The sequence below is a fragment of the Xiphophorus hellerii genome, chromosome 13 (genome assembly GCF_003331165.1).
Source record: "Xiphophorus hellerii strain 12219 chromosome 13, Xiphophorus_hellerii-4.1, whole genome shotgun sequence".
Lineage (NCBI taxonomy): Eukaryota > Metazoa > Chordata > Actinopteri > Cyprinodontiformes > Poeciliidae > Xiphophorus > Xiphophorus hellerii.
Genome location: NC_045684.1, coordinates 27,169,337 through 27,185,018, shown reverse-complemented (window position 1 = coordinate 27,185,018; position 15,682 = coordinate 27,169,337). Strand labels below are relative to the sequence as shown.

Here is a 15,682-nt window from a genome sequence, read left to right as displayed (position 1 = left end):
TTGCATAAGATCCTGAGATCAATAAGGCCATACAGCTTGAGTGGATTGTTATGTCATTATGACTCGTCTCCAGGCCTTTAGATGGTGTGCTCTTATCTCCAGTTGAAAAATCCTCAGTGTTGAGAAACAGATTCAACTCCCGGCTTTTTAAATGTACACAAATTCAAAGTTTAATGGGAATAGAAAATAACTTAATTTATAATTTAATTAATGTTGGACTATATGACACAGATGTACTTATTCACTCTGCAGTAGTTTAATTGAACAGCTAATATAAGATCAACCAACAAACTTCTGAGGTTTTCACTAAGCAGCTGTAATTATACTGAGATGAAATTATTCACAGGTGGGCTCTAACAGGTAGGTGACGTTTGAAGACAAGTGGCAGAAAATGTTATTTTATTCCATGTATCATTTTATTTGTTTTGATATTTTGATTTAGTCAATCATATTAAATTCCAATCAAATAAATTAAAAGTTGTGGTTGTAAGGTAACAAAATGTAGAATAGATCAAGGGGTATTAATACTTTTGCAAGGCTCTGTAAATATAACAGAACAGAGATCACTGAGATGATTAGTCTGACATGTTTCACATGTGAACTTGTCAGAGTACGTATTTTTTTATTATTATTATTCTATCAGCATTAAAAATGCATATGAGGGAAAAATGTATTTTTTTAAATTAGCAGTTAGCAATTACGGAACACTAACTAATTACTATTCCCTCTACACACAGACAGACACACCCCTACACACACGCACACACATCCCTGTAGCATTCAATGCTTGGGAGTTCTTTTCTTTAAACCCAAAAGGAGGAAACTGGGAGCTCGACTGAAGAGTATTGATTTTCTGGCACCGCCTTGCCTCGATCAAGAAATGCCAATACGAGGATTCCACGCCGACTCTCTGGTTCATGTTGAGTTCACTTGTCATTTTCTATAATTCTGACAAAATCAAGATGCTTAACCGTGATGTAGTTAGACATGCCGGGCCGCCCTCAGGCTTTCTAATTGAATTAGGTGTCTGCGTTCTGCCATTTGGTACCAGTCTAAAGTATCCCCATGATTCAATCGGGGCAGAAGTTTAGTGTTTAAAGAGGGGATTGGGGAACAAGAACAATGCTGCGGTTCATAAATCCAGTAATTCGATGTATCTAAGCTTTTCCACAGCTAACATATCACTTTTATAGAGATATAATAAATAAATAAATACTGGGAGAAGCTGGTCAGGTCAGATAAGCTGAAAGCTGAACTTCAGGATGTGGATGCACACATCCTGACTAGAGGGTGGATTGTTCTGTCAGATTCTCTGTCTGATTATTTGCGCTTTTTGCTCCTTTGCTCTTGTTTATGTTGAGGGTCGGATTTTCTTAGGCTTCTCCAATAGATATCATAATATAGATCTAATAAAGTATTCATATTTTCATGACTCTATTTACCTCTCATAAAATTTAACTATACCATAAAGAGGTGAGCTAATTGAATGGGCAGCTTTCAGTTACAAGGTTGCAGCCTCCTCCAACTACTAACAAGTTTGACAACTTTGTCAATTTTGCAGCAGAACCTTCCAGAGGAAAACTTCTGTCAAACTCCAACAACAGCTACAAATCCAGTCTGATGTGTCGACTGGATTTCTGTTTTCCTTGTGGACTTCTCAGTGGGTAGAGTGAATGCTTGATGCTATGCTGGGTTTCCTTAGATGGGAACTTTTAAAATTATTATGAATAATTAATTGAGCATACTGTACTGTTTGATAACTAGGATCACTTGGAATGTATGTGTGATTGAATTGAAATGATTTTGTGTAAAGTGTCTTGAGTTGACATTTGTTGTGAAGTGGTGCAACATAAATAAGCTGAATTGTGACTTATATTGTGACATGTAATTGTGAATTGTGACTTAAGCTGAATTGAATTGAACTGAACTAAATATGTTCTGGCATCTACCTGTGCTTTTGTTATGATGTCACCACCAAACTTACTACTGCTTTCCTGCTGCAAATCACTATTTTTACACCCTTAGTGTCATTAAGTTTATTAACTCCATAAAGAAAGTATGGTACATTTTTTTGTTGTTATTGTTTGCATTGGGTTTCTCTTGCTGACCTTGCAATATAAAACATTTATAAACGTTCATTTATACAGCACCGATTCACAACACATGCAGTCTCAGGGCACGTACAGTGTTTGTATTTTTAATTAGTTCTATTTCAGAGCAGAACCTTGAAACTGATAAGTCCAAACACGTTTGATACTTAATTCTGCTGTCTTCCAGAGATAATCGGTGTTCTGCACAAAGCGATCATGAAACACTGGACAGTCATTTTCTTTGCCGTTTGTGTTTTATCACACTCGCTGGCTGTGTGACAGCCTCTGAGTGTGCGTCATCATATTCATGTTTAAGATGGCTATCGATGCAACAAGAGTGGAGGGAGAGATTAGCTGACTTTATGTGCTAATCGCTGTGAAATGACAGGCCCTGGAGGCCTTTCTGATCAGGCGGACTGTGCCTCACTGTGTGAAGCCCCCTCAATGCCCATTAATCTCTCCCCGAGCCACAGAGAAGCCTGCCTGACTGATGGGCAGCTCCCTTCAGTGCAGACACCAGAATCTGCCTTTCAAACTGTTGATCATGGGCAGGACTTGGAAGATGGCTGCTGGGTTAAGGGGCTAAGGGGCTGAGGTGATGGTTTAGTGGGGATAGCTGAAGAGAAAGCTGGTTTCACAGCAGTGCTCCTTCAGCTTTCTGAAAACGTTCTTTCTTTATGGCTAAATTAAATTAAAACAAAACTGTGTTTCATATTTGTGCAACACAGCATACATAACACTGACTAAACCATCAGACTGATCTCTGTAAATGCACATTAAAAAGTAATAAATTAAATGAACGCTCAATAGAAATGCGAACTGTTAGAAGAGTGGCTATATTCCAGCAACCGTGGATTTACCTCCTGAACATGGCAGCCACTTTGGTTTCAGGAAACACTGAGTGCACCAGGCAGGCAGGCAGCCTGCACAGGCAGTAAACCTCTGTAAGCCGTCCAAATAGGCGGCGCAGTTTGAGATGGAGGAAAGCGCTGAATCAAGATGTGTTTGGGTTTGTACCCTGATCCCGGCTGAGGTTTGGCTTGGAGAACTAAGCCTCTCCACAACACCCTGCTGTCCCCAGTGAGAGGGAGAAGTTAGAAGACTGCACCGCAAAACAGGGATAGGCAACTATCCTGTAGTTAAATAAATACATTTTGTGATTTATGTATTTATTTTACAGTGTTGTCCAGGAGTTCAGAAATCAGAATTTTTCTCAGTGTCTAACCAATTTACTTTCACAAGTGGAGCATTACAGCTTTCATCAAGTAATATTTAAACTTTATTATTATCTGCTTTAGGTTTATTTCAATTGCAAGCGAATAGAAATGAAATAGAAAGAAGGAAAGAAGTGGGGGAGAGATTCAATGTGATGAAAATAAATTCATCAAATGTTAGCAAACCCCAAAACTGTCAGTGCTAACAATAGTACTGTTCAGGGAGTACGCTAGATTTTTTAGCTTTCTGCCATTTTCACTGACAGTATCAAAATTTAAGGTTAATTGGTTCCTCTAATTGTTTGCACTCTGCCTCTCACTCAGTGACTGCTGGAGATCGGCAACTTCCCCAGTCAACCTTTTGCCAGGGATGGGGCAACTCCAGGCCTGGAGGGCAGGTGTCCTGCAACTTTTAGATGCGTTTCTACTTCAACACACCTGAGTCAAATAGTGAGGTCATCAGCAAGACTCTGGAGAACTTGACTGAACTTAGGAGGTGATTCAGCTGTTTGATTGAAGTGTGTTGGACCAGGGACACATCTAAGAGCTGCAGGACACCGGCCCTCGAGGACCAGGATTGCCCCCACCTGCTCTAGTTGGTCATGACCGCTCACATTGAACCAGGTTCTGGTTCTGCTCAAGGTGTTAAAGGGGAGTTTTTCCTTTTTTCACTGTCGCTACATTCATGCTCGGAGTCGGTATGAAGAATTGCTGCAAGGAATCATTACATTCTGGTCCAGAAGGAGTCAGTGACTCGATGCAGTCTGCTGTGTTTCCTAAGACAGGAAACTTTTTAACTTAATTGCATAATAAACTGAAATTGACTGCATTGTTTGATAACCAGCATCATTTGGAATGGATGTACTGGATTTTGATTCTGTTTGTATGATTGGATTGAATTAAGAACCTGAACAGCTGCTCTGATCTTAAAGAAAACTGTAAATTAGCTGACTGATGCATCGCTAGCTGAAGGCTGTGAAGGTTTATCAGTGATCCGTAACAATTCAGTTCACCTAGCAGGGCTTCTGTTTTTCTATTAGGTTATTTCCATGGCCGGACCCTTCAAGTTGTAATGTGTCCGTTGTTTTGGTGACCCATCTCAGTTCTTTTTGCACAAAAATAACTCAATATATCATCATGTTAGACGTATCATCAGCATAAGACATTTGTTTAGGAGTTAAGAAGTATGTCGATTCAGGATAAGATGTGACACACCTCCATACACAGATCTGACTGGGAATGAAAACCTGCCAGTGTTTCACAGGAGACGGCAAAGCAAACAATGGAGCCGGTTCTGTTAAGACACTTAGACAAAATTGTAACTTATTGCTTCTCCATCGACCCACATTTTCAGCAGGGAAACATTGCTGAAGGAATGCAGGACATAAGGAACAAGAAACTCACTTTATAACCTCTCAGTTAGAGATGTGTCTTCTTTCCATCCCGCTTGGCCAGGAGACAGTCAACAAATCACAGTCAGTGTTTATTAGCTGCTGTGCTACAGCTGCAAACAATCATGTGAGCTTGACACAGTTAACTGTTCTGTCGTTAATAAGGGGTGATTATGCTGAAGATGATTTCCTTCATTCACTTTCTGTTCACCTGTTGAGGTGGAGCAGAGTTTGCTTTTGTGGTTCCCATCAGAGTTCGATTATCCATTCACATCTCCCCAAACAAACCGGACTTCCTAGACAAATGAACTGGAGTTTGATCTCAGCAGACTAAACAGGTCTGCTGGGAATACATCCTAAACGTCCCAGTTATTCCCTAACTAGGCGCTGACCTCATACAGGCTTGTTTGTCCTGTTCCCTGCATCATCAATTGCTCATTATTTCTTAGCTGTTTCTTGTATTTGCTCATTAAAGAGATAATTAGCATTTGAATTTAGCAACTGAGAGAGCTGGCAGCAGTTTGAACCGCTAGAAGCAGCTGAAAATGGAAATCACTTATCTCCATGCAGATGACTACAGGAACTTACTGGCATCTGCCAGCGTTCATCGTGAAATTCAAATTACTGAACAACATTGTTCAAAACAGATGAGATTTTTTTACCCTAAACTTTAAACTCTTACACTGACTCTGTGCATTGGTATTTGTTCTCTTCTTTTTTTAGTTGCAACTTGATCCTGTCATTTCTTTCTGGCCTTCTCATTTCATTAAGATATTATATGATTCATCTACACGGGTGGTGCATAGTTTTGACAGGGAATGAAAAGAAGACATAGTTTTAAGATTTTTCTGAATAAAAATTTAAAATGTGGAGTACATTTGTATTTGTACTGATCTTTCAGTTCAAATAGGTGAACTAAAGGATGAAACCACTAGTCTGTCATGATGGTTCTCAGTCACGTGTTTCCTTTAATTAATATTCCTTCAAGAGACTGAACAGGCTCAATATCAAAAATATCCTCTTCATTACTGCAAACATTTATTTTAAGACATAAGGCCCTTTTGTAATGTGTCGATAGTACAAAATCAACAAGCAGTAGGCATGTAGCAAAATGAACAATTCAAGTACAGCACAACAGAAGATAGTACTTGTTGAAGTGTGAAGTATGTATATTAAATTTAAACAATCAAGTCTAGTTGGAAGTTAATACATAAAATCCTAATAAAATGAATTCAGGTTTGTTGTTGCAACAGGTCTGAAATGTGAAAAAACTGAAGGGCTGCGAATACTTCTGAAAAGTACTGCTTGTCCTAAATCTGAATGGGTTTTATTCTAAAAGGATTTCAATTTTTTTGAAAAGGAAATATATTAAAAACCTTAAAAGTTCCATTCCTTTTACAAAAATAAGAATTTGTGGTGAGGATTTATGCCAAAATTAATCCTAATCTCCTGTTTCACGGTGTATCCTGTTACAACACAAAGGCTTGATTCCAATACACATTTTGGCATGATACTCAACCTGAGTGGAAAATACGGCTGCTTCTGCCACGCGGCTTCAATTAAATTACCAATAGCATAAGTGCAAGTGTAACTAAATATAGCAGTCTGAACAGGGTTTGACCCAGCGATGAACTGAGAGCACCAAATTCAGATGTGCTCATAAATATGCCATGAAATCCGGCTTTCTTGTGCAAAAAGAAATTGTAATCAAAAGTTTCCCCGATCCTCCTGCTGCTGTTTGGTTTAAGCTGTTAGCTTCCCGGTCGGGTTAAAGCGCAACGAAAACAGGGGTCCGGACACGTGTGCATTCCTCAGAGCTGCTGGGCTTTACCTGGCCTTATTAACTGCTCATCTACGCCATGTAGTGTCACAGACTGCTGAGTATTGGCCTCGGCTGCCACGGCCACTGAGGCATGGATGCCAAAAAAGCAGCTTATCTTGATGGATGGATTCATTATCACCTTCTAATTACAGGTGGATTTTCAGGTGTATTCATTACGTGGGCTGAACAGTGCGGTGTGTATGTGTTTATCCAGGGGTTACTGTTACATCGGTGAAACTGCAGGGGGTCAGCTGGTGTGTGTCGGGGGGTCCAGAGGTTCCTATTTCAGGTCTGCTGTTGGCTCCTTACAATATTCATTAGCTCTGTGGGGACTGGTGTGCGGTGCAGTCAGCTTGGTTCTGCTCTCAAATCAACTTGTTCACTCCAGTATTGATATCAGAGAGAGGCTGTGCATGGATAGAGTGGATATTGTCATACATACATAAAAAGATAATTAAAATAAAGATCAGACCAGCACTTAGACATATGCTAAATGCAACATGAAATGATCAACAATACCAGGTACGTTGGCGTGCACAATCACATAACACACACTTCGTCTAATTTTTTAAAGAAAAAAGTAAATGGCAGATCTCTTTTATTTTATTCAGAACCTGATTACTTTAAGGAATGCTAAACACAAAACTTCTCCCCTGCATCCAAAGAGGTGCAGCAACTGACAAAATCTCATTTTAACTCTAATTGCAAAGGATTTGTGACAGTTGGTGGGATGTCTACTCTAATGGAGCTTTCTTTCGATGCAGTACACCATCTCCAACAAGTTTCACAGATCCAACATCCCCTACTCTCTACAGTGAGTAATAAACAAAGTGACAGGGTAACTAAAAGCAGGTAGAATAGCTCTATATGGGCGTCTCATCTGTGCCACATCCAGTTTTGGATGTGTGGCTGCCAGGGGGTTGGGTGAACCAAATGAGTCACACCGATACAAAAATAAATAATCTCTGGTAGCATATAGAGCAGATTGCTAAGGACTTACTGTTAGTTACTGATGAAGTGACAGATGTTGGAATCATTATTTACTATTCAGCTGGAATTATTATTTTCAAGAGGTGTGTGTGGGGGGGGTGCGTGGGTGCGCGTTTGCGTGTAGGGGTGGGCGTGGGTGTGTGCATGTGAGAGTGGTGTGTGTAGTATGATGTGTTAATCAATCGATAATCGCTGTTGTGCAACAATAGTTTGGCTATGAATAACCATAAATAATTGCTTTAAAGGGTTTATATTAATTATTTTACAGGCACATGGAGCCATTTTAATGATCAATTAACTATGTTACCTTCAGTTGTTATAAAAGTGCTGTATATATCAAACATAACTAAAAAGAAATCTGACTTTGCAATTTGAATCCTTGAAATTGGCCTCTGTTTCTTTAAGAAGCTTGTGGTTTATCCAACATTTTGCCTTCAGCACATCATCACAGCAGTGCTCCTCCTTTGTCGCGTTACAGACGTTCTTAGGAGCGCTGGACTGAAAAGTGGTTCCTGTGATGAACTCAGCAAATGTGGAATTCCACCAGCTGTTTGGTAATTGGTGCTGCTGCTAGTCTCTAGGAGCTGTCTGAGGCAGAAGCTTGGCTGGAGGCTGCAGACCCAAGCATTAGCTTTGTGGAAATATGGAGCTTTGCATCAGCAGGAGATTAGGCATCCCTGAATGGTTGAAGATTCAATGTTTCCTCAGTGATGCATGAATCAACGCAATATTCCATGTATGTTTTTGATGAGGGAACAACGTTTTAAGATAACATGATGGTCAATTTTACACACCTCAGTCATTGTTAGAAAGCTGCTTTTTGTGTTTACTTAGTGCACTATTAAAATGTGTTTGATGATTTGAAGCATTTTCAGTGCAAATAACAAAACTATTGATTTAGCTCAAAATTACCCAATGAGGTACAATGTAAAAAGAAATAAACGAACAAAAAAGAACCCTCTTAATTTACAATAAAATTTTGAAATTTCAAATCATCAAACACATTTTAATAGTGCACTAAGTAAACACAAAAAGCAGCAAGCAGCTTATATATATACAGTATACAGTATATACAGTATATATACTGTACATATATATATATATATATATATATTTTATTTTATTTTATTTTTACAGTGTAAGAAAACAATTTTTCATTAAATTGCTGACTTAGATATGATTAATCTCCTAGATTCTTAGCTTATTGATCAGTCACTGCTGCGATGGCTGTAATTTAGTCATTTTCGATGCCAAAATGTAAGTCACAAGATGAACACAAACATAAAGAAGCTCGAGTTTGGCTGTTTTACACAGTACCTAAACTAAGCACCTAAAGGTTCCCTCCCCTCATTTATGTGAAGTGGAGATAACAACTGAAAATTTTTTTTGAAATAATACATTTGTTCCAGACATTTGTGTTCAGCTGTGACTCTGGAGGAGCTGCAGAGAGCCTCTGCTCAGGAAAAGGAGTGACCAACATGATATCTATCAGTCATAAACTCTGGTCAGAACTTTTTGTCCTACCTGCATTTCTGATAACAAACACATGAACAGTCATGAACACACTATCCTCACTGTTCTTTTTATCTTGCTGAATAATGAGGTTTAAGATAGCAAAGTAAGGATTGGTTTGCATTGAAAAGTTCGCTGACCGTATACGGCTTGCCCATAGCAAATTATTTCAAATCCAGGTTGCACGGTTCGAAATGACTTCCAATTCAGTGTGACGGCTTACTTGTCGAAGATACCATGAAGGTCAGCTGTCCAATTACATTTCAGATTCTGAAACAATCAACACAGATTTCTTTGGCAGCCTAAGTCTCAAGAAACACAATTTCTGTCCACAAACATAACTCTGAGTCCATTTAGGAATCATTATAACGAAGCAGAGATATCAAAGCCATGAGAGGAGCCATTTCCCATAAACTCATTAATGAGAGATTATGTTAGCTGCTAATTGTAATTCTCTTGTTAGTCCTCATTTTGTCCTTACAGTGTAATGCCAAACTGGTGCCATTAGAAGAGTCATTTCTTATGAAAAGTTCCTGTTTTAACTGGAGCCAAGGATGTGCAGAAAATCTTTATATACATATATTTACTCATTGCTACTTTTGTCACTACAATAAATCAGTTCTGCCCTGAAAACCGGACTATGCGATGTTTTTAGACAAATAAAATCACAACATTTTGTGACGCTATTACAAACAAAATCTTTCCCCATGAGATTTCAATACAGTCAATAGCTCTGCCTCACCTGCCATCATGGCCATTAAAACACCAACAATGACTAGAGAAAATACATTTGTTAAGTGTTCTGTAAAGTTCTATGATTTCAACATTTTTATGGTCCAAATCACTGAATTCACACCCTGCCATTTCAAATACATGAGCTTGAGGAGAGTCAGTGATGACCTGTGTCATCAGCATCATCATTGGTGTCGGCCAATGTTAGTTATTTCTGACATATCGGTCCAATGAGGAAAATGTGCTGATATTAACAACCGATGTTTATTTCCCTTTTCTTGCCGTTTGGGCTCAGGAACTGAAGCAGAGCAGCAATAGGTGATGTGGCAACTTTTGCATCCTATCTAAATACATACATTCAAATTTGATAAACATTGGTTATCAGTTACAGCAGCATTAATATCAGATATTGATATCAGCCCAAATGTTTATAGAATTTCATCCCTAATTATCTTCATTGTCATTTTTTGTCCTTAAGAGTTGAAGAGCAGGAGCCAGTTGCAGGAAGCAGGGAGGTGATCAATACGAGTTCACTCAAAAAAGAAAAATCAAAAACTAAAATCCAGTGGAAATTCAAAGTACGAAATCACAGGAGGAGAAAAAAGGAAACAGGCTGGTGGGGATAACAAAGGGAGCTGACCAAGAGCTGGCTGCAGGCTGCAGCTGTGAGGGGAGGCCTGGAACTGAAGCTGAACTGAGGAAATGGGAGAAATGGCTGACAGAACACACAGAGAAACGGGGAGCAAATTAGAAATACACAGTAAATACTAAAGCACAGAATAAAAGCACCAGGACTGTTAAGACAAAACAAAAAAATTTACTTTCCAGAAATTATTAAATTTTATGCATATATTCAAGCTCCAGCTTATGAATTCAGATAGCCATTGGATTAAAGCATATCCAATAATATGTATTTATTTAATAAGATCAGCAACCTATATCAAAGTATGCATATGTTTGGCTGCTTCAATTCATCACACAAAATGGGCCAAAAATGAAGAACCCCACCGATATGATGGTAACAGGAAACATGTTGAGAATATTAATATGTAAGTTAACAACCAAATATTAGACACAAATCAAACATCAACCAGGAACCGATTTTCCTCCAGCACTGTGATAAATACAACTGCAATGTAGTTGGAGAGTCCAGAAATACAAGGTTCAGAGTTCAGACAAAAACACTGACGAATAAAGACTGCCTGGGCCAGTGGCTGTCTGAGCAACTCTGTGTGTGATTGGCTGGCAGCGCCAGACTCCGCCCTCCCTTGGCAACGCTGGAGAACTCTGGGAGTTTCTTAGCCCAGGTGATGATGATGTGGCTTTTAAAGCTTCCGACTTACAGCTCACTGAATGAGAAAGAATAAAAACATCTGTTCCACGGGGTAAAAACGTCCTCAGCAGCACAAACAGAAACCACAGCTAAAGTGTGGGGCCCTAATGACCTTCACTGGAAAAGGAAAAAGTTTGCTACCATGAGATACCATCCCAATTATGAAGTACAATGGTGGCAGCATCATGCTGTGGGGATGTTTTGCTGCAGGATGGATTGGTGCGCTCCACAAAACAGATTGAATTATGTTGAAATAACACATTTTGGTTGTATAGCTGTACTACAGAAACAGATGAGCTCAATGTGTTTTGTGTCACCTGATTGTCAGCTCTGTAATAAAAAGCAAATATAAATAAATCATTTTTTTTACAACAACATTCATACACAGAGCAGACCAATGTGCTTTTCTGGAAGTCAAAGGAAAGGAAAACAGAAAATAAAGCCTTATGCAGACACTTCATTAGCTGCTGTAAACAAAACTCTTTTCAGTCCTGATTTAATGGAACCAAGAGTTTCTGCACATTTCAGATTTACAGACAGTTTGTTCCAAAGCAGAGGAGCATAGAAACTTAAATGCTGCCTCGTCTGGTTTGATTCTGGCTCTGGGAATTCTGGGTAAGGAGATCTCTGATGACCAGACGGGTCCACATGGTTCATACCTCCATCGTTGGTCAGTGGAGGAAATCTGGAGGAAAATGTTGAAACATAAAATGTGGATAAAATGAAGCGCTCTGAATACTTTCCAGATCTGTATGAGATCAAACATTACAGAGTTTTTATCTGTTTCTTCTATTATCAGCATTTTCTTATGCTGATAAAAAAATCTTATCTGTCTGATAAGAACTGAGATAAGAACATTTTTTTATCAGCATAAGAAAATGCTGATAATAGAAGAAACAGATAAAAACTCTGTAAATCACAAAAGTTAATCACAGCAGTTGGTGTAAATGTAAAGTACATTACATAAAGAAATATTTGCTCATTTTTATACTATAGATGGATGATCAACATTAATTCCATGCCCAACATTTCTTAGTAAAAATATAAATTTCAGACATTATTTGAAAATTAAATATTTAAATTAAATTAAAAATTTGTTAAAGGGGGAAATAATTTTGTGTGTGAGAGCATTTGGAAGTGCAGTGTGTTCATATTTATTTCCTTGAATGGTTTTCTTACCATCTAATGTTTCAATGCCTGATTGATCTCCTTCATCAAAATCCTCCCCTACAGGAAACAGGAAGGCATGATGTTTTATCTCCTGTCTTCTGAGTCCCACATTGAATCCCAAACACCAACATGTTGGCATTAAACAAGGAAGGTCCTTCTTGTTGCCAAAGTTTAGAAGGTCTCCAGATTTTTCAGCCTTTATTTTTACTTCCTGTATGGAGGAGAAACAACATAAAACTGACCATATTTGTGTTTACACATTAAGTTAGGGGATTATTTAAAAGCCTTTATGAATCTTATCCCAACACTGTGTAGATGAACACAGTCTAGTTAACATCCCCCCTTGTTTTATTAGATACTTGATGAGTAAGTTTAGGTTAAAACTGGAACTATTCAGAGGAATACTGTCTCCTCCTCTCTGCATTATTATTCTTCTCACCAGCAGCTCCAAACATATCTGCACTGCATATACCATATACTGCATAATGCATTACAGTCTCTGAAGGCAGCAGCACACTGCAAACTCCTTTCAGATTCCCAAACACTCATTAATATTACACAATGATCAATGTGAAAAAAAGTTCTTTCTTATTCTGTTTTTGATGTGATTAAATTGTTATATTTTAGAGGCTTCAGGGTTTGTTTCCTCCTCTTTTGTCTCTTTCTTTGATATAATGTTTCTGAATTGCTCTCAATCGTCCATTGGCAGGAATGAAGCAACATGCTTCAGTTGAACGTTAAGACCAGGTTCTTTGTTGGCTGGAAAATGTTTTAAATATTATAAAAACACTCTATGCGCATCGAACAACAACAAACTACTTTGTTATCATAAAATAACTTAGACATTTCTTTTGTTTTGACTTTAATCTCCCAATATTTGGAAGAGCGACCAACAGACTGAATGGCTCCCTTTGCGTCCTCCGCTGCCATTACTGAAACAGGTGGACTAAAATTATAAAACAGAGCAGAAAATCAACGCCATCGTTCACGACCCCTTCTTCTGTTCACTGACTGGCCAGATTCCTGAAAAACCAAATTCAGTGGGACAAATCCCAAATGCTTCATAAGATAAAAACTGGTCCCAACAGTCCAGCCAAGACATACGAACACATGATCCAAATACATTTCAATAGGAGAAGAAAACCCTGTGCATAAACATGTCACGCGTACAAACAGTGGCTTGTGCTCACTGTCTCTGTCCTCACACACAGCCACTTGGGCCAGAAGAGCACGCATGCTCACCACACTTTTCAGATTTTTGCTTTGAAAAACAGTTTTAAAAAACAACATCTCATTTTTGTTCCACTTCGCAGATCTATTCTAATTTTGTCTTGGTTTACCATAAAATCTATAAAATACATTGAAATCTTCAGTTGTAACGCAACATAGGTCAAAGTTCACAGGGTGCAAATACTTGTGTAAAATCAGAACATGATGCATTACAGTGCATGTTGTTGGTTGATCAGCTTCCAGACAGACAGACATGATGAGAGTTCTCAGTTTTACAGCATTCAGGGACTCAAGAAAAAAAATTTAATAAAATTGACTTTCTAATTACCAGCCAGATCAACAAAAAACGAGCCAGTTACAACCTTTGGTTAATTGACTGATGCGCTTGCATATTTCTTCACTGTACAAAAAACAAATGATAACTAATATAACTGTCACCAATAATAGTTAACTGATTAATTGACTAATTTGTTTATTTATCAAATGACCAAATGTAAGTGAATAAGCTGTTTCCTGTAAATTTACTTTATCAGAAAATTTGTTTAAATTTGACATCAAATTATTTTTCAACAACATATAATTTTGCGATTACTTATTTACAATTTCCTGTATATTAAATGTCTTCTTTTATTTTTTTTTTTAAGCATTAAATGTACGGAGAAATTAGGAACTCTTTTCTGCGTAAAGGAGACAAACAGGAAAAAAATAAAGAAAGGAAAACCCCGCACAGAATCGTTGTGGTGGTTTGGTATGAATTCCAAAAACATGGTTTCATATTTTGGAAGTCGTTCTGTTTTCCAAAAGAAAAATAAAGAATAAATCTTTCTCCTTCCCCCATGCGCTTCTTCTCGCCGCCTTCCTCTGCGCTGCAGAGCTGCAGTGATGTCAGCCTGCCTGGGTCATTTGAAGGTCAGCAGCCTCGGAAGGGTTCACCCAAAGTTCACTCGCATACATTAGGCAATTCAATCTTTCATTCTCGGTGGCAAAACTAGTTGGAAATGAGCAGCACTGGTGGGACGGATAACCCATTCGTCATCGCGGAGGGGAACGGCTGTTTTTTAAACACCGTTCGCGATTATTTTCTGCTCTTAGAATAATAAAGAAGCTCCGCTCCGAGCAGGCGGCAGCGCGAGCGCTTCAGCCGAGAGCCGGGACGGGGCGATCCGCTGCGAACACGGCGGAGCGGCGCTGGCTATGGAGGAACCCCGTCCGGAGGTCCGCTGCAGCGCGCTGACCACTCTCGGTGCCAGAGACCCGAGCAGGGGCATCTAGGACAAGCTGCGGGACCAACGTAATTCATGATTCCGGTGCGGGACGGAGGAGAAGAAGAGGAGAGAAATCCGCTGCGTCGAGGAGAAGAAGACGAAGAGAGGGGGAGAAAAAAAAGAGGAGGAGGGGTGAAGAAGAGGAGTTTGATGGAGTTGTGTGCGTCTATGCCGGCGATTTTCCTGCAGAACGCACACGAGTGAGTGAACAAAGTGGTCATGTTTGACTGCATGGACATGCTGGCCGTGAGTCCCGGGCAGATGCTGGACTTCTACACGTCCAGCCCGTCGTCCTGCATGCTGCAGGAGAAAGCTCTGAAAGCCTGCATCAGCGGACTGGCGCACAGAGAGTGGCAGCACCGGCGGAGCGCACACTGTAGGTCCAACTTCTCATCCTCTCTTCCTGTTGCTGCTGTTGTTGCTTCTGTGACTTAAAGTGAGGCTGAGCTCTTAATGCTGGTGTACCAGTGAACCCGGACTGAGTCATCAGATGACCAACATGTTGCTGTTCAGGGCCTGCTGGTGGGAGAACCAGGGAATGCTTAAAAATCAAGTTGCTCTTTAGCTCATTTCCAACCCCCTAAAAAAAGAAGAAAAAACGAAAAAACCTCAGTTTATAACCAAACTCACTAAGAGTCTTAAGAGCAACATTAACTTACTTGTCGGGGGGAAAGTTTAGCATGTTGCAGAGAGCAACTCTGAGTCATTTTTCAAGCCTCCATAAATCCCCGGCAGCGGAAGCAGCTCCCTCCCAGCCGCTGATGGATGTCTGGTCTCGGATGAGCTGATCTGTGAGAGCTCCATGCTGGCTGCAGGAATGCAGAGAGTAAACAGGTCCAGAGGCCGGTGGGCCTGCGCGCATGGCAGGAGGGGGGTGGGGGGCGAGCCGCGACCTGCGCCCCCTGACACTGATTTAGATAAATGACGCCGCGG

The 15,682-nt window shown here is 39.6% G+C and overlaps 1 protein-coding gene and 1 long non-coding RNA gene across 3 annotated transcripts in view; one reads left to right on the top strand and one right to left on the bottom strand.

Moving 5' to 3' along the window:
- The window catches only part of LOC116731541 (retinoic acid receptor beta-like), a 147,305-nt gene that overhangs the window by 67,230 nt on the left and 64,393 nt on the right, over positions 1-15,682 (top strand). Inside the window, exon 1 of one of the 2 annotated variants that reach the window (XM_032581354.1) lies at positions 14,947-15,125. The exons of the other annotated variant lie outside the window; for it this stretch is intronic. Coding sequence (XP_032437245.1) covers positions 14,969-15,125 — 157 coding nt within the window. The 5' untranslated portion in view covers positions 14,947-14,968. Of the gene's footprint in view, positions 1-14,946; positions 15,126-15,682 lie in introns of those variants that run through there. 2 annotated transcript variants of the gene reach the window in all.
- LOC116731542 (uncharacterized) lies at positions 9,586-14,680 on the bottom strand. Its single transcript, XR_004341594.1, has 2 exons — positions 12,264-14,680; positions 9,586-11,769 (listed from the first exon to the last, which is right to left on the bottom strand). It is a non-coding gene; the product is annotated as an uncharacterized LOC116731542 (long non-coding RNA).